This window comes from Sciurus carolinensis, chromosome 10, assembly GCF_902686445.1.
Source record: "Sciurus carolinensis chromosome 10, mSciCar1.2, whole genome shotgun sequence".
NCBI classification, from domain to species: Eukaryota; Metazoa; Chordata; class Mammalia; order Rodentia; family Sciuridae; genus Sciurus; species Sciurus carolinensis.
Genome location: NC_062222.1, coordinates 68376968 through 68403022, shown reverse-complemented (window position 1 = coordinate 68403022; position 26055 = coordinate 68376968). Strand labels below are relative to the sequence as shown.

Below are 26055 nucleotides of genomic sequence, written 5' to 3'. Positions count from 1 at the left end.
GAAAATAGACCATAATCTATATTATATATTTCACTTATTTGGAAGAGCCTTAATTGTTAATATTATATTCTCAACTTTCTCTGTACTTGTATACCATGGAAGATTAAGAAATACACTTGTCTTTTGATATCCAATGGACACCAGCTCTTGGACCCCACAAACAGATACCCAAATCTGCAGATCTCAAATTCCATGATTTAAAAAGTGCATAGTATTTGCATGTAATCCTAAGTCTTTTATACTTTAAATATATACATCCTTTATATTTTAAATCATCTCCATATTTCTTATGATACCTACTATAATATAAATGCTATATGTGTAGTTTATACTATATACAATAACCATATGAACTATATAGGTTAGGGAATAATAAGTAAAAAAGAAAATGCACATATTCAGTACATACTTAATTCTTGTTTTCCATGTTTTTTTTTTTTTTTTTATCTGTGGTTGACTGAATCTTACAAGGCAGAACTCACACACACACAAAGAGCTGACTACTGACTATTCTAATTATAACATTACCTGTGTTGTCCCTAATAATCCTGAAAATCTAGAAACATATACAAAAATGTTCCTGAGCATCACATACCCCTTTCTACTTCCATACAATAATAAGATATATTATTTACAAGGGGGGTTTCATTTTGCATCCATGATAAAAGATAATTTGAGCTTCAGAACTGCAGACTTCAGGTTTCCCAAAGCCTAGAAATTATAAACAGCATAATGTGGTGTAGTACAGCAGAAAACCTGGATAATCCCTTCATTTAAAGCTATGAAAACAGAGCATTGTGATACAGATTCAGGAAGGAGTGTTGGAGAGGAATGAGAGACAGCTAAGGGGACCATACAACACTTCTCCCAACTGGGGTGAGGTGCACTGGGGTATGCACAACGACGATAGTGCTGTGGTGTCCCTGCATATATCAGGCTTGATGCAACAAGTGCTTGGTGTAGAACACTACATCTTTGAGTGAAATGCAATTTTACAACAGGCTTTTACAATTCTACTTGGAAACTTTTTGATAACAATCAATGTATCAAATCAAACAAACATCTTTATTTATTAGAAGAACTTTTATTTTATAAAAAAAAAAACTTTTATAAATAAGACATCACTTTCCTGATGGTATACATTTTGACAAATTCAGAAATAAAACTAAACATTGACAAGAGTATGTGTAAGCCATGCTTGTATCATTATGACAAAATGTACTCTGAAATTATGGATAAATATAACACTCTAATAAAAAAATGTTTTAAAGTGTATGTACTGTGTATGTTTCATTGAAGGACATCTCTTCCTACTATAGTAGAAAGGAGGGTGCACCAATTGACTGAGCATCCCTGTTCAGCTGATGTCATAAGTGGGAGGAAGTGGTAATAGGTTCTGTTTATCTGTTGATTCATCTATGTGAGTGCAAATTTTAGGAGCATGATAGATTAAGACTTAGTAATCATTATTTAAAGATGAAATGAAAATATATGGATATTAGAGATTCTTAGGAACTCAGACAACAGGTGACCTAATACTCTGGACTTCAGAATTTTCCACTAATTTTTAAAACATTTTCAAATAGCAAGAGATGCCCACACTAGACACCTGGTAGAAGAGGCATGCAAGCTAGAGCCCCTGTTACACTTCTCATGGAGCTTCACTTTCACCTTGGGGAGTAGTGAATCCTACCAAATCGTCTCTGCTGGTTAAACAGTTGGTAGTTCCCTAACACCAGCATGAAAGGCAGGCAGAGAGCCTGTGTTTTTTGTGAGGGAATCAGCTAATAATTATTGTGGTTTTTGAAGTTCAAAAATATCAAGGTTTCATAATCACCAAGAAGTCTCTTTTAAAAGGCCATTAGTAAGGACATAGTACCTGGGATAAGTAACTACAGGAGAACGCAAGCAAAAAAGATTAGAGAAGAGAAAGGAGGAAAGTGGTATGTTCTGTAACATTTCAGTCTATGGCTCCCTGAAAGCATCAAATTCCTCAAATTGGATTTTTCGTGATAGGCAGGTACCAGAGAAGTGAGAGAAAACATTCTTTCCCTGAGAAGCCCAATTCACACTTACCAGCATACATATAAAATAGATGTCCATGACCCGTCTTGTTGTATGATCTGCTCCTATGGCCAGTGCCATGGAAATGGATGCAAAAGCCACCATCATGAGGGTAAAGACCATGATGAAGAAAGCCTCCACTGTTGGCTTCGAACCTTACAGAAAAGAAGGGATCAGTCCAGCTGGGTAGCTCACTGTATATCTGGGACAATTTATAGTGCCAATAACACCACAATATCCTGAGAAACTTTGAACAGAGCAACTAAAAATGTCACCCACGTGCAACTATCCTGCGTCACTAATTTCATTGTTTCCCTTCATGTGATGGAAGGGTAGGCATCTCCATAATCTAAGTCCCCCTAGTATAATCACCACATGGCTCTGTGATTGAAAATAGGGACTATCAAACTGCTTAAATTACTTTGTAATTATCATGAGCTAATGCTCTGTATCATATGGCCTGAAGATACTGGAACATCTGCAGGAATACCGATTAGGAGTCTAGGGCTCTAGATTCCATGCCAAATCGTTATAGCACTTCTCTTATTTGTAAAATTAAGTGTTCAAGCTCAATTGGTGGTTCTGATTCTATAGTGTGTTGTCAAAGAAAATTGTGCGTGTGTGCGTGTGTGTGTGTGTGCGTGCGTGTTCAGTGAAACATTTAGAAATGCAAATTCAATGATCCTGGGTTGAAGCCAGAGCATAATATGCAAATGAATCTGTCTGCTTCATCAAACAATTAATTTTATTAAATCAATAAATCCCAAAGTTCACCATCTACCTCTCATTAGAGAAGGGGATAGGGAGAAAAGATATGTGTACACTGTTTTTTTCTCTCTCTACATTTCTCTACATATATTAGAGATATTACCTGCCTATGTACATATTATCTCTATGTAGAGATATATGTCGAGAAATAAAGAGAAAAAATACAGATAAGCAATAAATATCCCAGCTCCTCTAGCACAGTCTCAAATATTTCTACAAAGCTTTCTATGTTTGAGTATGACACATGGCAGCCCTCAGAAAAATATAGTTTTGTAAATACATTTTAAAGTTCAGTTGGGAAAAAGTCTAGAAAAAAGCGTCCATGTTAACCAGCTAATTGAGAGACTATATAATAGATACATGCTTCCTCCTTTGTAGCTTGTTTTATAGTTTTAGGAACAAAAAACATGATTTCAAAGAGAAGTTAACTTCTTCACATATCCAAGACTAAAGACACATTCTCTTTGTCTTGTTACTTACCCACCATGAAGTATAGTATACAAGTAAATATAAAACTTGGCAGGAATCTCCTGGATAGTAAATCAGATAATATATTTCCAAAGAAATAAGATGACACTCTGTAGTATCCACTGATATGCTCATGTCTACAAAACAAAAACACAAATCACACATCCCAGATGAGTCCAAGAAGGCACAGTCCAGAGGAGATGCTGCTGTGCAGACTCCTGCTGCCACCAAGTCTAACCTTGAAGCTGCCCACAGGCTCCAGGCTGACCCCCATGACCTTCCCGATCTCAGGTGCAGCAGGGTCTCTTGCTGTGACTCTCTCTCATGACAGCATCCCTCCTGTAGCCACCCACGTCACCCGTCAAGGGACATAGAGTCTGCATCTCCTCACTCTCCTCAGAGACTCTGCCTGAAGACTGGCTCTGTCTGAAGAGAAGCACTTCAGGGGCTTATCTCAGTGGTAATGGAAGCTAGCTTTCTTCCCACTTCTGAGTGTGAAGAAGTTGACATTGTTACTTTTTTAAGGCCCCCAAGCAGTTTCAGATCACTAAGTTTGTTTACCTCTACTCTCATGTTAAAAAAAGAAAGACTTCTTCCTTCAACGACCATGCCTCTAATGTGCAGCACTATCAGCAATCTAATCCTCATCTCTCCTCTTTTTGACACTTTTCTCCCCAAATTCCAAACTCTTCCACAGTATCTTCGTTCCTTCCCTCTCTGGTGATTCCTGTCCTGGGCATGTTGGCAAGGGCAAATCTCCTCCATCTTTGAAAAATACAAGGGACAAAACCATCCTGCTCTTTCCTGTAAGGCTGCCTCTGGCTGTCTCCACTCTTTGATCCACTTGGGGCTATGCTTGGCCACATACTTTGTCACCTTTGTAGCCTATCTCCAATTTGCTGCTTAAGCCACCACCTAATCTCTACCAGAACCCTTGACAATTTCCTTAAGATGGTCACTATGACCTATTTTTCCTAAAACAAAAGATGCTTCTCGACCCCTTTATTCCTTGCTTTCTCTGCCTAATTGGCATTTGTGGACAACACCCTAACCTTGAAATTTATTTTTTCTTTTTATCAGGCCCTACACACTCTTGATTTTCCATCCCAATCAAGACTTCCTTTTCTCAATTAGTATTGGTAATCCTCATACATACTTTGTGTTGTACATGGTAAACATGTACAATTTAAATATGTCAATTGAAAAACATAAAGAACACAAGGGAAAAGAAAATTACCAGTGATCCCCAGAATTGCATTTTTGGTCCAATTCTGGATTTATCCATTTCCCTGCTGCCAGCAATACCCCTTACCAAAACAGAGACCAACTCACATAAAGAGCGGCTTCTGGATCGCAAAGAGCTCCACGGCCGACACACTGCTGAAACACTGGTGGCCCATCAGGAAGAAGAGCACCCCGGCTCTGCCAGGACAGAATGAGAACAAAAGCAACCGTCAACACAGTACTCTTAGGGTGGCTTCTTCCCATAGAACTCCCTCCAGAAACAATGTGACATCAAATACATTTTAAAAAAAGACAAGTAGAGCTCTTTAGGTTTAAATGGACAGGAAATCATGACCCCCTCAAGTGGCCCCCCAACTCTGTGTCTCTTCAGTGCTGCCCCTGTGACTCCACACTATAAAGCATATTGAAATACCTGTCTTGGGGTGCTCTGCACAGACTTGTATTCCCTAAGATTCATATGTTGAAGGAATAACCCCCAATGTGATCGTACCTGGAGGTAGGTCCTTGGTGGGTAACAGGGTTTAGACAAGGTCATGGGAATGGAGCCCCCATGATGAGATGAGTGAATTGGTTGAGAGGAAGAAACACCAGCGGCTCTCTGCCATGAGAGACACAAAGTGAAGGCCCCATCTCAGAACCAGGGAGGGACCCTCATGGGAGCCTGATCTACCGGAAGGGAACGCTGACCCCAGATGCCCAGACTCCAGTATTGAGGGATAATACATTTCTGTTGTTTAAGCCATCAAGGATATGGTATTTTACCATGACAGCCTGAGCTAGCAAAAATATTCTCTCATCTTCAATTTAACTCACAAAAATGCTGAGTATCATTCCTAACATATGAAAAGTGAAATATTAACCTAAATAAAGCTCCAAAGAGTTAAAATATTTCATTATCCAGCGTGGTTTTAAAGTGAAGTAATAAGAAAGTAAAACATGTGGAAGGAAATGAGACAGTAGAGGAAACCTGCACCGGGCTCCTTACTACACCCACCCAGGACAGGACCATCCGTAGCCTTACAGTTATCCTCCATGTGGGACACTTTCCTACAGGATTTCCAAAGGACTCAAGACAGAAATCAATCTGATGCTTCTTTATAGTAAAAAAATAATTTGATCACATGAATGAAGACTACAAAATGCTTATTTCTTGGTAAAATAACTTAGGTTCAGAAAGAAAAGGGTTCAGTTAATTCATACTTCAACAGAAATAAGGATTTCATGAAAGCATGACAACATCCCTGAAATAGGGAGGGGCTTCCCTCCCTAACCAAACAACTGAACTGACAGGCAAAACCAGAAAGAGAGATGATGCCGGCATCACTAAAATGACATAAAAAGAAGAGAATATTTTTATGAATGTCAACCCAAATACTTAAATTTTTTTTAGACCTAAAGAATCAAGAACTAAGAGTGCAGGCTGTTTTTAATATGAAAGTTCACACGATAATGGGAAAGAGCCGGGTCCAAGAAACAACCAGCTACTTAAATTTTGCTATTGGAATAAACATACATCAAGTTAAAAGGCAGTTTCAGAAACATGGGACAAAGCAAAAATTCAATTCAATTTGTCATCTCACATTTAACAATATAGTAATGCTCACGATTCTAAGGACAGACAGTGTAATTCCTTCTAATACATAAGATGATTTACTTTACACTAAACTGGTTTTTCCATATTAAAAATATTTAATGCATCCAATGCTTTTCAAGGTGGTAACCTAAGTATAGATCTGATTTATTTTTATTCATAAATTAATAAGTTGTACTAGTATATTTGTGGGGCACAAAGTAATGTTATATTTCAATAACATAGTGAAAGAACAATACAATGAGAATAATTAGGGTGGCATCCATCGCTTCAAGTGTTCATCATTTTTATGGTGAGAACATTTGAAATTTATGCTCAGCAATTTTGAGTTGTACATAATTATTTTCTGTATTCACTACCTTGTGTAGTGTATCTCAAAAAAGAAAGAGGAAAAGAAAAACCTATCCTTCCTGCCTTACTGAAATTTGTACCTTTGACCTTCATCATGGCTTTCTCCCACAGTTTAGCCTCTGAAACCCCCATTCTACTCTCTGATTTAAGAGTCCAATAGTGTCAGAGTTTATGTGTAAGTGAGAACATGTGGCTTTTGTCTTTCTTGGTCTGGATTATTTTACTCAGCACAGGGTTCTCCAATTCCATCCATTGTTGTCACAAATGGCAAAATTTCTTTTCCCGAGGCTGAACAGCATTCCCATAGACCTACACACATTTTCCTTATCCATTGTCATTTGTTGGACACCTGGATTGATTCCTGAATTGACTGTTGTGCATAGTGCTGCAATGAACGTGGGAGTGCAGATCCCTCTTCAACAAACTGACTTTAAATATTTGTGTAAATACCTGAAGTAGAGCTGGGCGCAGTGGTGCACACCTGTAAACCTAGTAGCTGGGGAGGCTGAGGCAGGAGGATCATGAGTTCAAAGCCAGCCTCAGTGAAAGTGAGGCACTGAACAACTCAGTGAGACTCTGTCTCTAAATAAAATATAAAACAGGGCTGGGAATGTGGCTCAATGGTCGAGTTCCCCTGAGTTCAATTCCCAGTACCAAAAAAAAAAAAAAGCCTAAAGTATATTACTGAATCCAAATTTTTTTATTATTAATTTTTAAAATTTGTTCTAATTAGTTGTACATGAAAGTAGAATGCATTTATGCATTATAATAGATCATACATAAATGAAGTATAATTTCTCACTTTTCTGATTTACATGTTGTAGGATCACATGGGTCATGCAGTCATGTATGTACATGAGGTAATAATGTTTGTTTCATTCTACTATCCTTCCTACCCCCATACTCGTTCCCCTCCTTTCACTCCCCTCTACCCTAATATACCTTTTTTTCCTAATTTGTTTAGCCGTCACCACAGACTAGTAAGGTCAGTCAAATAAGTTCACACTCTATACAGGATTCAAACCCTCAGCTACATAGGTTAAAGAGAGGGCAAAGACAGTGCTTCATCCCAAAGAAGAGTTAAACCAGTGACCTATCCAGCAATTTCGAATAATGAGGCACTGATATTCAGCCCCAAAGAAAGCTATTACAACCTGGTTCCAGAGATAAAGCTAAGAATTTTTTTTTCCTAAGCAGAAGAACCAATCACTAATCATATCAAGATGGATTTGATAAGCCACACACACTGGCCACTTTTCCATAGCCCAAACTTACAAAAAGTGGTAGCAAATGTAAGTAAAAATTATAAATTAAAATGAAGTTAGTGTCCAATTTCTCTGTAAACCTCAGAAAAAACTGCTGAAGTTCCTCTTTCTCTGTATTTTTCTACTAAAACCTTTAATGGTTAGCATTTCACTTCTTTAAAATTGCAGTTAATGACAGATTTCACAATATTTTTTCCAAATGCTTTCTGCTATACAATATACATGATACATGACTTTAAGAATCTGTGATTATGCTAAGCTTGGTTAAGAAATGGCATCTACACAGGGCATAAATCAAGTACTAGCAGAGTTGCAAAAAAATCTACAGATCTCTGCCTTTGGAAGATAGAACGGTGACTTAATTCCAGAAAACAACTGTAATAACTGTCTCTTCATAGGAAATCACAATCTGATTGTGTTTTCACTTTACAAGAATATTAATGAATGTTTATTCAAAAACAATCAGCCTGTAATGCTGATCCACTTCAGGCATTGATTATGAACCTTGTTGCTCAAACACAGGAGGCTTATTTTAAAACTGATGTGTTTTCTTTCTTTGCTCCCTCTTTTCATTCTTCACCTCCTTATCTTGGGGAAGTAAAATTCACATTCTTCCTGTCCCAGGCTGGGTTATCATGTCCTTCAGCTCATTAACAAGAATACAGAAATTGGTATCATTAAGATGTACAGACCTGAGAACTGGTACCAACAGGTCTGACCAATGGCTACTTCAAGATACCATGTGGATATTATTTACATATTTTAAAAGGCACACTTGGAGTCTGGTCCCAGAATGCCCCTTTAAATAGTCCTTGTTGCTCCTTATAGAGAGGACAATAGCTCTGGAAATGTTTGTCTGACCTTTTCCTCACATACTAACAAATCAATAAAATTTATTTTTTTCTGTTTTGCAAAACCTTGTTTTCATTATTCGTATTGGCATCTGGACAAGGACCAAGATTTTGGAATCAACTTTTCCATTCATGAAAAGATTCAACATAAAATTCCTCAATTGTTTTCCACAATAAAATAGGGATGGAACCATCCACTCTTCTGGCCTTTGGGAGGTAATATTAGACATAGCTGTCAATCATGGAACCCAGTGGAGTGGTTCTCCATACATGAATTATGATGAGAACCCTGAGGTCTCTGATGTTGAAAATCTAGGTTCAGAATATGATGCAGCTGTTTAAAATGACATACTGGAATGATCATTTTTAGGGCACATTATGACTGAATCTAGAAAGGATCATAATACTGACATAAGAGCAATCCATATGAGTATGGAACAACTCTGTAGGGAACATTCCTCAAGCTTATCTGACAGTAGTCACTGACACCATGGTCTAAGTAAACCAAACAGTCTGGACAGAGAAACTGAGGTAATGGCAAAGACTCGCCATGGAATGAAGGTCTTTACAGTTGCTGAGGCTGAGCTAAGAGCTGAGGGGAGGCCTCGTTCTGTCAAGCATCTCAGCAAGCTGTGATGTGAGCTAGGGGAGGCCTCGTTCTGTCAAGCATCTCAGCAAGCTGTGATGTGAGCTTGCCCGCGCTGCCTTGCCTCATGCTGTGTGCAGGAGCTTGCCATCCCCCGCGGGTCCTTTGTCTCAGACCTGTTGCTGGGCAGAATTGCTTAGGTATGCTTGGTTTGTTTACACGGCCTCGACATATAGTTCACCTATAGACTGACTCTGTTATGCTTTAACAAGTGTGTTAACCTGATTGGATGATGTGCCTATATATGTCCTGTACAACCCTAAATAAAATTAGACCTGTGCCTCCAGAGTCCGGTCTCCGACGCCTGAGTAAGCACGCTAGGAAAGGTAGGCATCGTTCGTCCTCACCCTCAGCAAACCCCGTCTCTGAACATCTATACAACTCATTGCCATCCACGTGTCCTACACTCTCAAGTCATGCAAATAAAAAGCATCAAGAAAATTGGTTCACAAACCTCCAAAGCAAACAGGTCAACTGGACTATATCAAAATTAAAAAGATCTATACATAAAAGGTACTATCAACAGAGAGAAAAGAAACCCACAGAATGGGATAAAATATGTATAAATCATGTATCTAAATGGGATTTAACAACTCATGAGTATATAGGACTCTAGCTCAGTAGCAACAACAACAAAACACACCAAAACCAAATCGAATCCTATTTTAAAATTGACAAGGACTTAAAACAGACATTTCTCCAAAGATCCAGTGGAACTGTTATTTCAAAAGAGAAAAAATAATCAGTTTTGGTGAGAATGTAAAGAAATTGAAATTCTATGTGCTGCTTCTAAGAATGTAAAATGAAGTAGAAAAGAGTGTGGCAGTTCCTCAAAAAATTAACAGAATTACCCCCATGTTGCAGAAATTCTACTTCTGGGTATCTGCTCCAAAGCCCTGTTAAAAACAGAATGCAAACAGGTGTATGAACACCCATAGCAATATCACATAAATAGCCAAGACGTGTATGCAACTAAGATTTTCAGCAATGCATGAATGAATAAATAAAATGTAGTACACACAAATGATGGAATATTTCTCAGTCTTAAAAATGAAAAGAAATTATAATACCTGCTACAATTTAGAACCTTGAGGACTTTATGCTAAGAAAAATAAGGCAGTCATGAAAAGATGACTACTATATGACTTCACATTCTTGAGGTTCCTAAAATGGCCAAATTCAGAGACAGAAAGTTGCAGATGGTTGCAGAGGTGGCAGAGGGGGTATGGGTAGTTATTCTTAGGTGGGTTGAAGATTCCACCAGGGAAGATGAAGAAATGCTCTGTAGTTAGATGGTGGTGACAGTGGACAATGTGGATGTAATTGATATCACCAATGTGTATACTTAAAAATGGTTGTAAGCTGTATGTGATGTGTGTAACTTACCACTACACACACACATACATGTGTGAAAAAAATCAACTCTTCTATTCAGTTTTCAATACATTAATTCTACCCCATAATAAAATAGCAAAGATTACTTTGTATTGTCATATATTCAAATTATTTTTAATTATTATTTGCTTTTTAGTTATACATGACAGTAGAATCTATTTTGATATAATAAATTCAAATTCTTAATAGATGCCCCTGAGCTTAAACAAAGTGACAGAATTTTCTCAAAATCAAGATCCAATTTTACTTACCGATTTTGAATTTCAGTACAATCATTTTTTAGCCAAAGGAAAGTGGCACCTACAACCAGTCCCAGAATGAATGTGGCAATTATCTTTTCAAAAAGAAAAAATAAAAAACAAAGGAAATAGTTTTAATTGCACATAAAAATTTTATCATAAAATTTATTGCTATGCAATCAAATCTCTCCACTAAGATACACACTTTAAATGACTTGGCCAGAGTCCCACTGCTTTCTAAGTCAAATTGAAAACGTAAGCATTCTATTGTTTTGGGCACCAACAGGACAAGAGAGCAGAGGATTAGACAAACTGAGGGCCTTCAGGCCCAGTGTGCAGCAGAGCGATGCAAGCATGGGGTCGTCATTTCAAAAAAAAATCAGAGTTTTGACTGGAACCGAGCTCTCAACTGTCATGCCAGTGAACATGCAGCTTTATGCTTCAAGAGGTTCAAGTGAAAACAGGATGCTTTACTCTGATCATTAAATACATGGAAACTATAGGGCTGGGGATGTAGCTCACAAACAGAATGTTGGCCTAGCATGTGCCACACCATGATCCCCCACTTCAAAATGAACAGATAAATAAAAACTTAATACCATACACACACACACACACACACACACACACACACACACACATTTTCTAACAATGGAATTTCAAATGATGAGGAAGTTGTCACAAGTATCTATGCAACCTGTGGGGAGTCCCAACCTGCACTGGAAATGCATTGTCACTGTCACCAAAACAGTCAGCTAAGGACACTCAAAGGTTCCATTACCATCTCCCCTCTCACTGCTGTTCTTCACCCACGTCAGTAGGGCACAGCTGAGTCACCAATTCTTTGCCCTTCTAGCCCATCTTCACCTACTCAGTCTGTGTGAATGGCTCCCAGAGAGAATGGACCAACTTCACACTTGTTCGTAGACTAAAACGTGGCTTAACGCATTGGCAAAAGGTTAAGGGTTACATTGTGATATAGTCTATGGGAGCAACTCTTCTTATAATTATTCTTGGGTTAAATGTAATAATAGAGAAAATCATAATATAAAGAAAACAAAATATCCTATTATATGCCTTGGAAATTTCGAAGCTAAAAAAATCTCAACATTAACCCAATTTCAAGCCAGAACTGATTTGAAAGCATGCATATGGCAAGAAGTCAGACAAAATGCAAAAAAAGAATCATGATCTGTAAAGACTAGTTTGTAAAGACCAGACTCTGGAAATATTATTATTTCACCTGTGAGATGTCCATGCAATCCCTTTGCTATTGATGGAAATTTAGGGGGCATGGGATCCATCACCCTGCCATTTCTAATACCTTCAGAATATGCTCTACTTCATTCCAACAGATCAAACTTTCAAAATCAGTGCAGACGGTTCTACTGACATGCAGTATGCACATGTATGCAAGAGTCTATGATTTCTCACAGTATAATATTTAAGGTATTCAGACTTCAGAATAGGTGCTCTACATTCTTTGTTTCTTTTCCATTCAAATTTGACATCTTAGACTAAGATTGAATATTATTGTTAGGATGTTTGCCAGTTATTTCCAGTCAATTTTCAAATATATTGACAAAAGAATGAATACTGGGATCATGTCATGGTTTTACAAAGTTCACATGTGTTGTTTCTTCTTCGTGAAGAAAAAGAAAACCACAGAGCAAACTGAACATTTTACAACAGAGCAAATAACACTATCTGTGAGTTTTGTGCACCTGTCCTCTGCTCTCTGTTCAAAACAGATAAAAAAAGAAATTATCCAACCATCTTATTCTGCCTTTGTCCAGTTGTATTTAAACATTTCTCAAGGTGTGTTCTGAGGGATGTTTGTAGCTTGCACACACACACACACACAAAATCTATAGTTGAATGTTTAATATGCAAATATGCAAGTAGAAACAACAAACCTCTGAGTGATTAATGATAATGCCCAAGTTGATTTGATCAGAAAACTTGGAAAATTAAATGAAAACTAAACTTCTTATTCAAATAATCCATTCATTCCTAGATCTTCCCAGTATGTTATCTGGTTAGATGTTAAATCTGAATCATGTCAATAAATAATTAGTCTAATAAAGTAACAAAGGACAATAAGGCAATAAGAACAGGATTATCAGCAGGAAGCCATAAAACATTTTTAACAACTCAATTTTGAAAAACTTACAAAAATAAAAATAATACAAGAACAAGAACCCTATGCCAAGGGTCAGTAACCTATGGCTCACAGACCTACTAGGGCTAGCCTCCTATTTTTTTCTTAAATCATAAGCTAAGAATGGTTGTTCCATTTTTTTTTTGATAATTGAAAGGAAAAACTCAAGAATGATATTTCTTACAATATGGAACATCTATGAAATTCAAAATTCAAAGTCCAGGAATAAAGTTTTATTTAAATGCTGCCTTTTTCATTAGCATACATATTTAGCTGTAGCTATTTTTATAAAGAAGTGGCAGGGTTGACTACTCAAGACAAACACCATAATGGTTCTCAAAGTTCAAAATATGTACCTTTTGGACCTTTACCAAAAAATATTTTCCTGCTCCTGAGCTAATATTTTAGCATTTACAAATTTGAAGAACAGTTCTAACCTCAGGGAGCTATAAGGTCCTACCCTTATTCTACATGCTGCTTCTTTGAACATGGCTGGAATTCCTTTTGTGGGGCTGAGTTCACTGATGAGGCAAGTAGGCTGAACATGCAACTTGGAGGTTCTTGACCCGGTGTCTGCACCTTAGGGAAGCCTAGACCCCAAACACATACAATCCTGGATATTATAAATAGCTATGTCTTAATAATGGCTGTCCATAACTATTGTACGTGTCTGGGACATTTACATACCTGTTGTAGAGGCAAGGAAGGAAAACCTAATGTACAAATCATCCTAAAGAATCAACTCACTACATCTTACTGTTGAACAATGGGCAAATGAGTTTCATGTAACTAACTCAACTGACTACTTTTCACATGACATCAGATCTATTATTATTATTATTGTTATTATCATTTATTTGGTACCAGGTATTGAACTCAGGGGAACTCAACCACTGAGCCACATATCCAGCCCTATTTTGTATTTTGTTTAGAGACAAGGTGTCACTGAGCTGCTTAGCACCTCCCTTTTGCTAAGACTGGCTTTGAATTCATAATCCTCCTGCCTCAGCCTCCCAAGTTGCTGGGATCACAGGCATGTGCTACCACACCTGGCCAGATCTACTATTAAAAAATAAAACATTATCTTTGGTTGACAGGACACCAAAGTGCCTGTGTTCTGAGAGAAATATAGAGACACAAAGATCAAAAATGTTTGCACCATGGATAGCATGACTGAAAAGGGGATGCTGGCTCTCAGGAACCCCTAGAAGTCAACAACACTTAAGTATGAAAAGTGTGGTGCTCATGCAGGGAAGTCAGCTATTTAGAACCAACAACATGCCACATCTAAATACTCCACAGAAACTCAATAATTGATTGACAATAAAAATAATAACCCCTCAACAACCAGTTAAATTGATTTCCTAATAAATGATGGGCCAATGGTCTGAGAGAACTGGTGTTTTGAGTGACACAGGGGCTAAGAATAACTCAAGAAATGGGCTGGGTTTGTAGCTCAGAGGCAGAGCAATTGCTTAGCATGTGTCAGGCCCTGGGTTCAGATCTCAGCACTGGGGAGAAAAAAAATGTCCTTAGGAGTGATAATCAACAGCTATCACAGAACCAGTAACAAAAGAAAAGAACATCCTCACATCTTATTTAAGGGAGCTAATCAGATAGTGAATAACCTCGTTTAGTCTGGTTACTTCTTGTTCCTATGTATAAACCATTCCTTCTTTGAGACATCTATTGCTTTACCAAGATTAGAACTCTTAAAGAGGAGAGTCAATTATAAGGAACAGCATTCTGCCTACCTGCTCTTCCCTCTGACACTGGACAGAACAAACTACCTTCAAGTGTGGTCAATAACATTAGGCTCCTTCAACACCTGATATCAAGGGCAAACCAATCCTCACCAATCTACCTTCTGCCCTCCCCCGCCCCTCTTTCCACTTTCTCTCTTATTAAAACTTTTTCTTAGTCCCTTCTGCCATCTGGCATGCTAAGTATTTTCTTTATTCAGCTATCATCTCTCTGCCCTGATAAGAAAATAAGATCTATGACAGCAGAGGTTTTTATTTTTACCCATTTCATTCACTAGTGTATTAGAGTCTCAAAATGGACCACATACTCTTGGGTTGAACATTTGGAATGAACCAATAAACAACTGTGGACAGCTACTAGAAAATGTCATTGAGTTAAAATTATCTTGACATTTTTTAAAAAATAAAATTTTGAAGAAGATTATCCTTTATAGTTTCTATATCATCGAAATTTTTTGTTGAAACCACTTAAGCCTCTTAAGTCTAGGAAACCACTTAAAAAAGCACGTCAGAGTTTTACCTCTTGTGTTACTCAGATTTTTACCACTGTGACCAAATATTTGAGAAAATCAACTTAAGGGGGATGTTATGACTTGCATATGAGGTGTATCCCAAAAACTTCTGTGATAATGCAGGAATATTCAGAGTGAAATGATTGAATTGTGAAGGCTGTAACCTAATCGGTCCATCCCAGTTGAAATGGAAGGTCTGAGTAGTAACTCTAAGCATATGGAGTACGGCAGGAGGAGGAGGGTCACTGGCAAACATTCCCTGAAAGCACTTCTCTTCCTGAGACCCCTTCTCCCTCTCCCTCTCGGTTTCCTGGGTACTCCATGTACTGCCTTACCTTGAACCCAAAACAACTGAGGCAGTCCTTCATGAACTGAGACTTCTGAAGCTGTGAGTCTCAAATAAACTCTTAATCCTGGAAGTTTTTTCTTGTCTGGTATTTTTGTCACAGAAAAACAGACACTGACTAAAACAGGAGATATGATTTATATTGGCTATTGTTTCAGAGGTTTCAGTTCATGGTCTGCTGGTTAAGTTGTTTTGGGCCTGAGATTAGGTGAGGCAGAACATCCTGGCAGAGGAGCATGATAAAGCCAAGCTTCTCACCTTATGGCAGCCAGGAAGCAGACAGAGCAAGGAAGGAGCCTAAGACAAGAAAAATCCTTCTAAAATATCCACCCCCCAGTGACCTACTTCTTCCATCTACTTCCTCACCTCAAACAGTTTCACCACCTCCCAGTACTGCCATCAAATTATGAATCCCCCAATCAATTAATTCTTTGATGAGGTCAGAAATCCAACAACTTTCTAAGAGCCCCACTTCTGAACACTGCTGCTTGGGAGACGGCCTTCATCACATGAGTCGTTGGGGAATACTTCATGTCCAAAAGATAGCATTTATTCATTTGACTATCTATATCTCAAATACTGTTGGAATGACAAATAAATGGAAAGATGGGTAGAAGATAAAATAACCTTGCAGGAGTCCATATCAGAACAAAATTGCTCCCAAATGAATATTTCACTGCATAATTAGAAGAATTTGTCAGTTACCTGAACTATCCAGGCCCTGGGATCACCCTTCAAGTTTTGGAATGAACGCAAGGTGATGTATCTGAGCTGATGACCAAAAGAAGTGACGTAGGTGATCTCCTTCCTGACTAAGCTCCTCTTTTTCTGATCATCTTTGAGTCGATCCAGTTCATTTTTTGTTTCATAATAGTAGGAGGATTTGGCATAATTCTTAGCTAATTCTTTAATCATTGACTCTTCTCTCTCTGAAGCCTCTTCAGTCTTGTAGGCTTTGGAATAAAAGTGGATAACAGGCCACTGATTACTACACAGATTACTAATTCAATATTAACAGATTACTACTGGTTTTGCCAGTTTTTCAGTGACCTCTTATTTGTCTGACTCCTAAAATTTTATAATTTTTGTAAAAAATTTTTGTAAAAATATACTCATTCATATATTAAATAAAAATATTCATAGTACTCACTGTCATCAAAATCTATTTGGTCACTGCATTACTATGTAAATGCACAAAGCCATGTTTAAATGAGCTACTTCACTGTTAAACCTCAGCAGACTCAATTGAGCAAAAATTTATAAATGTAAGAGATTCACATACCTTTTTGGTCTTCTGTCTCTCCCTTTGTTATAACATTAATTACACCCAGGAAGGATTCTGCAGCTATGATGCAGCGCTCACAATAGTGACCTAGAAAAAAAGATACACAAGAACTCAACCTGGGTCTTGGAAAACAGAGAGGACTCACTAAGCAGAGATGAGGCTAGTGAAGACAGACACAACCTCTTTCTCATCTTCATTCTCTCTTTTCCTCTTTAATTTATCTTTTGCTTTATTTATTCAATTACAATACAAGTCAACAACTCTGTCTCCTAGTCAATTAAAAAAAAAAAGCAGATTCCAAAACATTATTGAACTCTTCAGAACGTCTTACATTAGTCCTTACTTCTCAAAAGTCTTCAAACCCTAAGTGCTATTAATATGCTCTGGTGCTGATCAGTACTTCAAAAATCCAAAGCTAGAGTCCAAGAAAAAATATTAAGTTTCTATGTGTATTGTGTATTGTGCACTCTGTGTTCACCTAGAGAATGCTGGAAAAGCTGTGGGCATATCAACAGAGATTGTTTTGCAACCTATTAAATTCAGAGATCCAAATGATCACCACTCAAGCTGCTGCAACTTCAAATAGAGAAGTTCCCAGAGCAGCATTATCAAGAGAACATGACCAGAACAGCACATCTGAACTTTCACATCAACTTCTTGTGGCATAATCATCTTAACTTGGCCTGAGCTCTGAGTCTTTAGTTGATCTTCGTTGGATTCCTCAGACTCACTTATGTTTGATTATTTTTTAAATGACAGAGATTTAATAAAAGCAAATTAAGAAAGTAAATATTTACAATTTTACTTTGGGTCATGGATAAACATCTATAATCATATCCAAAACCCTCTAAAATGGGGCAGATAGATAAGTCATAAAGAAATCACAATATTCAATCTGAAATAGAAAGAACCAGGCAGCACAGAAATGTTGGCCCCTTAACGTCAGTTTCATTACTAGCTGTTCTTTTGAGTAAGAGTCACTCACACCATTCAAGGACCAAGTATTCAATCTAATGTTCCTAGAAAATGCAACAGCATCTCTAGGAGCTCTGAGGAAGGCAGAGCAAGATCATGTGTCAGGGGAAGCATTGGAAAACCACAATCTGTTAGATGGTCAAAAAGGCAATGATTTGGGATTTTTCAAAAATATTCAACTGACATGATAACTAGCTGAGTCCAACATGCTAATTACTGAACTTTCAGGGAAAGGTCACCATTGTTGGGATGAGAACAGACAAAGGCCCATGAGAAACACACACACACACACACACACACACACACATACACACACCAGGCATACTCAAATAGGAGAGGAGAATGGGGGAGAACTGAACAACAAGCAAGTGTCTCATAATGAAGAAAAATCCTGGCACTGAACTGATCAAAGATGTTTTAGAGTGGAAGCACCCCAGTAAGTCCATGCAAAGACCAAGTAGCACTGCACGGGGCTCCTCTGCTCCTCCAGGAGTCTATGAATGAAGGATCTAGTGCATGAAAAGGTTAACCACACCTGCTGATTTGAAGTACTCCAAAGCCTCCTGGGCAGGACCATGGTACATTAGTTTTCCTGAGGCCAATAAGGTGAGACTGTCAAACAGCTTGAAGATGAAATACTGAGGCTGATGAATGGAGAAGATGATTGTTCGTTCTTGCTCAGAAATGCTAAGTTAAAAAGGGAAAATAATGAATCATTTAACACATCAACTGTGATCTTCTTGGTAAAATAATTTATTTCTGCTAGTAGAGCATTTTCTCTCAGTTCAGCTTGATTTTCTCTTACACACTTCTCATTTCAACTCACATACTTGGGAGTTGGGGAACCTAAATTCAATGCTTTTATTAAAAAACTGAAGATTCTTAAAATTTTCAAGCATTAACAGTCTAGAAGTGGCTAGAATTTTAGTGAAAATGAAGATTCCTAGGTAGTCTTTTCAGACAGTGAATTGCAATCTCTGAGTTATGTATAGGGAGTCTGTATTATTATTAATAAGCATTACAGTCTTTAAGTACACTCATTTTTGAGGTCTTGTTATGGACTAAATATTAAAAGATTGTCAAACAACTCATCCTCATTAATCATTTAGTATTATGGCTCATTAGGAATTGGTTTTTACTGTTCTATTTTGATAATATATTATTAGTAAGCACTCAGTATGTCTTTACTAAATGCTTTAGAGATAAATTTATCTCAATTGTCACATATTATTTTACAGATAAGGCTTAAAGGTCAAGCAGCTGACCAAGGGTTCATAGTTACTAAGGGGCAAGGTTGGGATTTGACCTCTGATCTAATCCAAGGTAGGAACACTGCTGAACTAATGATTGTAGGAGTTATTACTAATAGGTAGAAGAAACAAAAGCCACAATCACTATTCAAAACTGTTGCTTAAAATATTTTATGAGCGGAATCGCTTCAATTTAAGAATTTGATAAGCATCCAGTATTTCTAGCAGTGTATCCAAGGTGTTCTGCTTCAAAGAGAAACAGGAAATAAGATCTATAATTTCAATATGGAATGGGTTAGAAGTAGTAATGTTTCCATGTAAACAAAAAGGAGAGTTATAACCCAGTGATATAAGGTGATATAAGTAGGAGGTCACTGGTCCTAACAGGAGTGAGCTAAGAAAAGAGATATGGTGAAAGAACTAGATGAACAAAGTATGAAGTGAACAAGTCTATTTTCAAAACTAGAAGGAGCAATTCAGTGTTACACAACAAGCAGTGTGTATGTCTGTGCTTTTGTTGGTGTGGGTGCTGTGTTGGGTGAAGATCACTAAAGTGAGCAGAAAAACAGGCCCATGATGAACACTTTACTTAGAAACTGGAACTTTAGTTGAAAGGCAATGAGGAGCTGGGAAAGGACTGGGAGATGGAAGGGGGTGGGTTTCCTGAGAGCCCTACCACTCAAAATGTGCTCTGAGGACTAGCAGCATCAATATCTCCTCTTAGAATCTCCTTCGGAGAACTTGGACCCTCCCTGAGACTTACAGAAACAGGATCTGCATTTCAGCCAGACCCCAGGTGATGAGAATGCACAGCAGTGCTTGGGAATGTTTGATTAGAGCTCTCTACATGAGGAAGGATGCCTGTGTGCTGTGTGCAAAACCCAAAGAAAAAAGGTATGAATAAACACATCATGTGTATGGTCTGTAATGGGGCCTGAACTCCAGTTCTATATCTCGGCACCTTCATATATGTGTGCACATACATTTCAAACCGAAGATGTTTAAACCCATAGATATCTTCCCTTCTTCTTGTTTCCTTTTTTATAGCAAGACTTGCCTCATAGGGTCATGGGCACCAGAGAAAGCCAGGTAGTGACAGAGAAGGGAAGCAAAGAAGGTGGTGTGTCTGGGGCACAGGAGTTTCCAGAGGAGGTGGACAAAGGGAGAGACCAGAGCCACTGAGAGACTGGTTCTATTAAACAATTAATTAAAATACTTCACTGAGGAAGTAAGTAAATATTTAGAGATATTAGGAGCCAAAACACTCCCTGACTGAAGTCAATTACAGACATGAAAATGGCAAAGACTAAAAATAAGATGAGGTGTTAGAGTGGAATCAGAAATATTATTATGAAATCATGGACTTTTTATATATATGCACACTAATAAATAGCAATAGTCACAAATCTGTGTGTGTGTGTGTGTGTGTGTGTATATATATATATATAGAGAGAGAGAGAGTGGGATGTGTTTCAGGAATAGAGTGAGTTCTTAACATACATAATGTCTTGGGTGGGTTTTCCCAGACTGAAACAAACAAACAAAAATAAATATATAAACATGTATATATATATATATCACATACAAAGGCTCATGACTTATTTATAATCAGTATATTTCCAAATAAAATGTAAAAGTATATTTATATTATATGTGTGTGTGTGTATGTGTGTGTATACACATACACAAACACATTTTTACATGTACTTCCTAGGTCTGTCTACTAAAGGTCTAGAAGCAATTCCACTCTAGTAGCAGTGAGTACACTGAGCAAGCAGATTTTGGTTTCTAAATATTAACTACACCAGAATAAACAAGGACCCCAGGAAGGTGATTAACAAGAATACAAACCACAACAGGTGTTGGCGAGGATGTGGGGAGAAAGGTACACTCATACATTGCTGGTGGGGCTGCAAATTAGTGCAGCCACCTGGAAAGCAGTGTGACTCCTTAGAAAACTTGGAATGGAACCACCATTTGACCCAGCTATCCCACTCCTTGGCCTATACCCAAAGGACTTAAAATCAGCATATTACAGAGATACAGCCACATCAATGTTCATAGCTGCTCAGTTCACAATAGCCAGATTGTGGAACCAACCTAGATGTCCTTCAATTGATGAATGGATAAAGAAACTGTGGTATATATATACAATGGAATATTACTCAGTCATAAAGAATGATAAAATTATGGCATTTGCAGGCAAATGGATGAAATTGGAGAATATCATGCTAAGTGAGATAAGCCAATCTCAAAAAACCAAAGGACGAATGATATCGCTAATAAGTGGATGATGACACATAATGGGGGGTGGGAGGGGTTAGTATTAGGGTTAGAGTTAGGGTTAGGGAGGGGAGCAAGAATGGAGGAAGGAAGGACTGTATAGAGGGAAAAGAGGGGTGTGAGGGGTGGGGGGGAGGGAAAAAATAACAGAATGAATCAAACAACATTACCCTATGTAAATGTATGATTACACAAATGTTACACCTTTACGCCATGTACAAACAGAGAAACAACATGTATCCCATTGTTTACAATAAATAAAAAAAATAAATAAAAAAAAAGGACCCCAGGAAGAAACTGCTCCAATGCCATATTGAAGAAGTGTCCACTGGTCAAATCAAGGCATAAGAGCTAATTATATTCCCTCACAAAATGCTAGTCAATTCTAAGGGTGAAAATGGTGATTTCAGAACCGAGATGCCCAGCAGACACCACCACAATCAGATGATGGAGGCTGACAACACCTTTGGGGCGTGCATTCCCAGGTGTGTTGCACTGAGAGCTCAGCATCCCTTCTTGCCTGAGTCAGCTCATGCAACACTCATTGGATGCTCCCAGCAGATGGTCACACCCTCCAGATTGGAAGAAGACAGGAAAAGTGTGTTTCTGGAGAGGATCCTGAGCAGACAGGAAACAGAGACAGTAGGGAGTACTGAGGAAGTTTGAATAGCTCTGGACTGGAACCTGGCATAGCCATGCGTACAGACTGGGGAGTGCAGATGATGGCACGTCCTCCCTGATTAGAGTTTGCTGTAGGGAGTATTTGGAATCAAAGAGCATGATGTCAGATAAAAATTGTGTGGGAGCAGCAGAGAGGGATGGATGGACTGTAGGTGCAGTGAAATGTAACAGTGGGGAATCTGGGTGAGAAGAGTAGGATTCCATGTGTATTATTCTTGGATCCTTTCTCTTGGTTTGAAATATGTTTCTGTAATTTTAAAGATGATATTTAAATTTCAACCACTGAAAATTTCCTATAAACACTCCTTCACATTTTTTCTTTCTTGATAAAGGAAATGCCATTTCTTAACTTCATTTGTTCACTTCTTCAGGCCCCAAAGAACTGCCTCAGCAGTTGTTGTCTCAATCCTCCCATCTCAGGTTCAAATCCTTAAAACATTAGTTTTAGTTGTTAAGCCCCCAATCTGTGGTATCGCTGTGACAGTTCACCAGCCAATGTCCACACACCTGGGTCTGTCCCTCTGTCCTCTGTTCCACACACATCAGATACGCCCTGCCTCAGGGCCACTGGCTGCTTCTTCCACAAAAAACTCTCTTCTGAATTTATAGCACATCTCACTAACTACTCTCAGCTCATGTGTCACATGCTTGTGGTCTTCTCTGACCGTCCTGATATTTAAAACAGCTTCCTGCCCTCACCATGGCCATCCTTCCCTATGCTCTTGTTTCATCTTTCTTGAACCACTTTTTGTTTATTGAATATTTCCTTGTAACAGAAAAAGAACATTTTTTTTTTTTTTAACTTCTGGATCCCCCGCAACAAAAATATCCGGTACATAGAAGTGATCAGATAGTAAATAAAATGAAAAAACAATGCTGCCACTGCATTTACCTTTTCAGGTGTCTAAAAACATGATTTGCTGTTCCCCAGTCTAAACCAGTTGTGGGCTCATCCAGGAACAAGATGAGAGGATCATGGATCAGCTCCATTGCTATACTAGTCATTTTTCTTAGTCTTTTAGAGTTCACCTAAAACACAAATTGTTATCATCACCCACGTGAATGACCATGGTCACTGTCATTTGGTGAATTAACCTGTATCAGTCCTACTATAGACACTTCATCTCATTGTCCTCATTATTATGAAAAGAAAGTAAACGACACCTGAGAGAGGAGGAGGTTTCCCTCTGCCATGAGTGATATGAGGTTCAGTGCACTGTTCATACAGGAGAGGAAAAGGAAACAACCTATAGTGATCTTTTAGTGTGTTCTAACCATGTCCTCCAGACACACTGCCTCCAAAAAGATCCCAAGTGGATTGAAAAGAAGAGAGTCAACTTGGAGCCAGGAACATACACTTTCTACCATACCATAGCATCCTTTCAATTTCATAACTTTTTTTCCAAAATCATGCTTTCTATACCATAACTTACTTTGGAATTTGTGATTCATCTTTTCAGACATATTCATAAGAGGGGATGTTCCACAGTGCAACTGGCCCAATCTTCGCAACTGTAAATGTGTGGGAAGGGGGGAAATAAGGCTTCATGGACACAGGAAGCAGAAAACACATCTGGAATTTGAAGTCTCCAACCAGATCATAATCAAATACTACTCACGGCCCTTGACTGGGTTCTCTTAATCTTTTTGAACTATAAAAGACATTTGGGCACCTTGATTAAAGAGTTATATGCATGTACAAATATGCCACAATGAAATGTATTATTATGTATAATTATTATAAAACAATAAAAAAGACATTGGGGAACAATTATGGAAATGTAAATGAATCTAAATATGGACTTGAAACTGCTGATGATACAGAGATACTGTTCAGTTTGTTCATTGATAATGGTACCAAGGTAAATAAATGTCCTTATTTCCTTTTTCAATCATGGAGAAGAGGTGAACAATGAGGAATTGAATGGAATGATATTTGTAATTGTATAATGACATTCATTATTAGGTAATCAATCATATCATTTGAGTAATCATACTATATTTCTATATTTCTCTTATGCTTAAATATTATAAAAGGGCTTGATCCAAGATGGTGGACTAGAGGGAGGCTGCATTGCTTGTTGTTCCATAATTTTGGTAAACAAAAGTTAAAAGAATTCACAAATAGAAAACCTGCAGTATGGAACACCCTCAGCAAAGTATTCCATGAGGAAGAAATGAAAAAATGAAAATCAGCAAAGGGAGGAACTACACTAAAGGAAAGGCCAATCAAAGGAGAAACTAAATCAAGTTAAAAACCAAAAATAAACCAAAATGACTGGGAATGTAAGTCATATCTCAACAAAAACCCTGAATGTTAAGGGCCTAAACTCATCAATTAAAAGACATAGACTGGCATATTGGATTTTAAAAAAGGCATAACAATATTCTGTCTTCAAGAGATTCACTTCCTAGGAAAAGAGATCCACAGACTGAAGGTGAAAGGTTGGGATAAAAACATATCACTCACATGGACTGTGTAAATAAGCAAGGACTTCCATCTTCATATCAGACAAAATGGACTTCAAACCAATGTTAGTCAGAAGGAATAAAGAAGGACATTTCATAATGCTTAAGGGAATTGTACACCAACAAGACTTAACAATCATAAATACATATGCTCCAAACTATGGAGCATCTATGTACATCAAACAAACCCTTCTCAATGACTTCCTTAACTCCACCCCATCCTATTCCTCCCAGAAGAATCCCCTCCTGGTTCAGGCCCCTTCACCTGTGGGACTATAAATAAAGGTGAAGGTGGGCCACTCCATCTTGTTGGAGGCCAGATCTTGGCATGGCCTGATCTGTCACATCCCCTTCCATATGAAAATATTATTGGCTCTTGTGCTTATTTGATTAGATAGGTTTCTTAATTACTATTAATAATAGCCAGCACTGTCCTCCGACAGAAATCTTTTCCCTCATCCATGCTGGACATGGAGAACCTTCACAATACAGAAATCAGTAAACATAATGCATCATATTGATAGACTTAAAGACAAGAATCATATGATTATCTCAATAGGTGCAGAGAAAGCATTTGACAAAATGCCTCTTTGTGTTCAGAACACTAGAGCTATCTGTGCTAAGCCCATAGTCAACACTGATCTAAATGGAGAAAAACTGAAATCATTCCCTCTAAAAACTGGAACAAGGCAGGGATGCCCTCTTTCACCACATCTATTCAACATCGTCTAGCCAAAGCAGACAGACAAAAGAAATTAAAGGGTTACTAATAGGAAAAGAGGAACTCAAACTATCAGTATTTGGCAAGAACAAGATTCTATATTTAGAAGATCTGAAAAATTCCACCAGAAAACTTCTAGAACTCATACATGAATTCAGTAAAGTAGCAGCATATAAAATCAATACCTATAAATCAAAAGCATTCCTATACATTAGTAATGAGTCCACTGAAGGAGAAATAAAGAACACTATCCCATTTGCAACTGCTCAAAAAAAAAATACTCAAAATAAATCTAACCAAGGAGGTGAAAGGCCTCTACAATGAAAACTACAAAACCTAAAAAAAAGAAATTGAAGAAGACCTTCAAGATGGAAAGACCTCCCATGCTCTTGGATAGGTGGAATTAGTTTTGTCAAAATGGCCATATTACCAAAGGTGTTATATAGATTGAATGCAATTCCTATTAAAATCCCAATGACATTTATCATAGAAATAGAAAAAACAATCATGAAATTCATTTGTAAAAATAAGAGGCCCAGAATAGCCACGACAATCTTTAGCAAGAAGAGTGAAGCAGGAGGCATCACACTACCAGACTTTAAAATATACTACAAAGCAATAGTAACAAAAACAGCATGATATTGGCACTAAAATAGACATGTAGACCAATGTTACAAAATAGAAGAAACAGAGACAAACCTACATAAATATGGTTTCTCATAGTAG

The 26055-nt window shown here is 37.8% G+C and overlaps 1 protein-coding gene across 1 annotated transcript in view; it reads right to left on the bottom strand.

The window, feature by feature from the left end:
* Positions 1-26055, bottom strand: part of LOC124994225 (broad substrate specificity ATP-binding cassette transporter ABCG2-like) — a 228086-nt gene that overhangs the window by 3073 nt on the left and 198958 nt on the right. Inside the window, exons 7-14 of the mRNA XM_047566012.1 lie at positions 23032-23168; positions 18461-18612; positions 16948-17037; positions 16371-16618; positions 10896-10978; positions 4633-4722; positions 3313-3437; positions 2077-2219 (exon numbers count right to left, since the gene is read on the bottom strand). Of these exons, the coding sequence (XP_047421968.1) occupies positions 2077-2219; positions 3313-3437; positions 4633-4722; positions 10896-10978; positions 16371-16618; positions 16948-17037; positions 18461-18612; positions 23032-23168 (1068 nt within the window). The remainder of the gene's footprint in view (positions 1-2076; positions 2220-3312; positions 3438-4632; positions 4723-10895; positions 10979-16370; positions 16619-16947; positions 17038-18460; positions 18613-23031; positions 23169-26055) is intronic.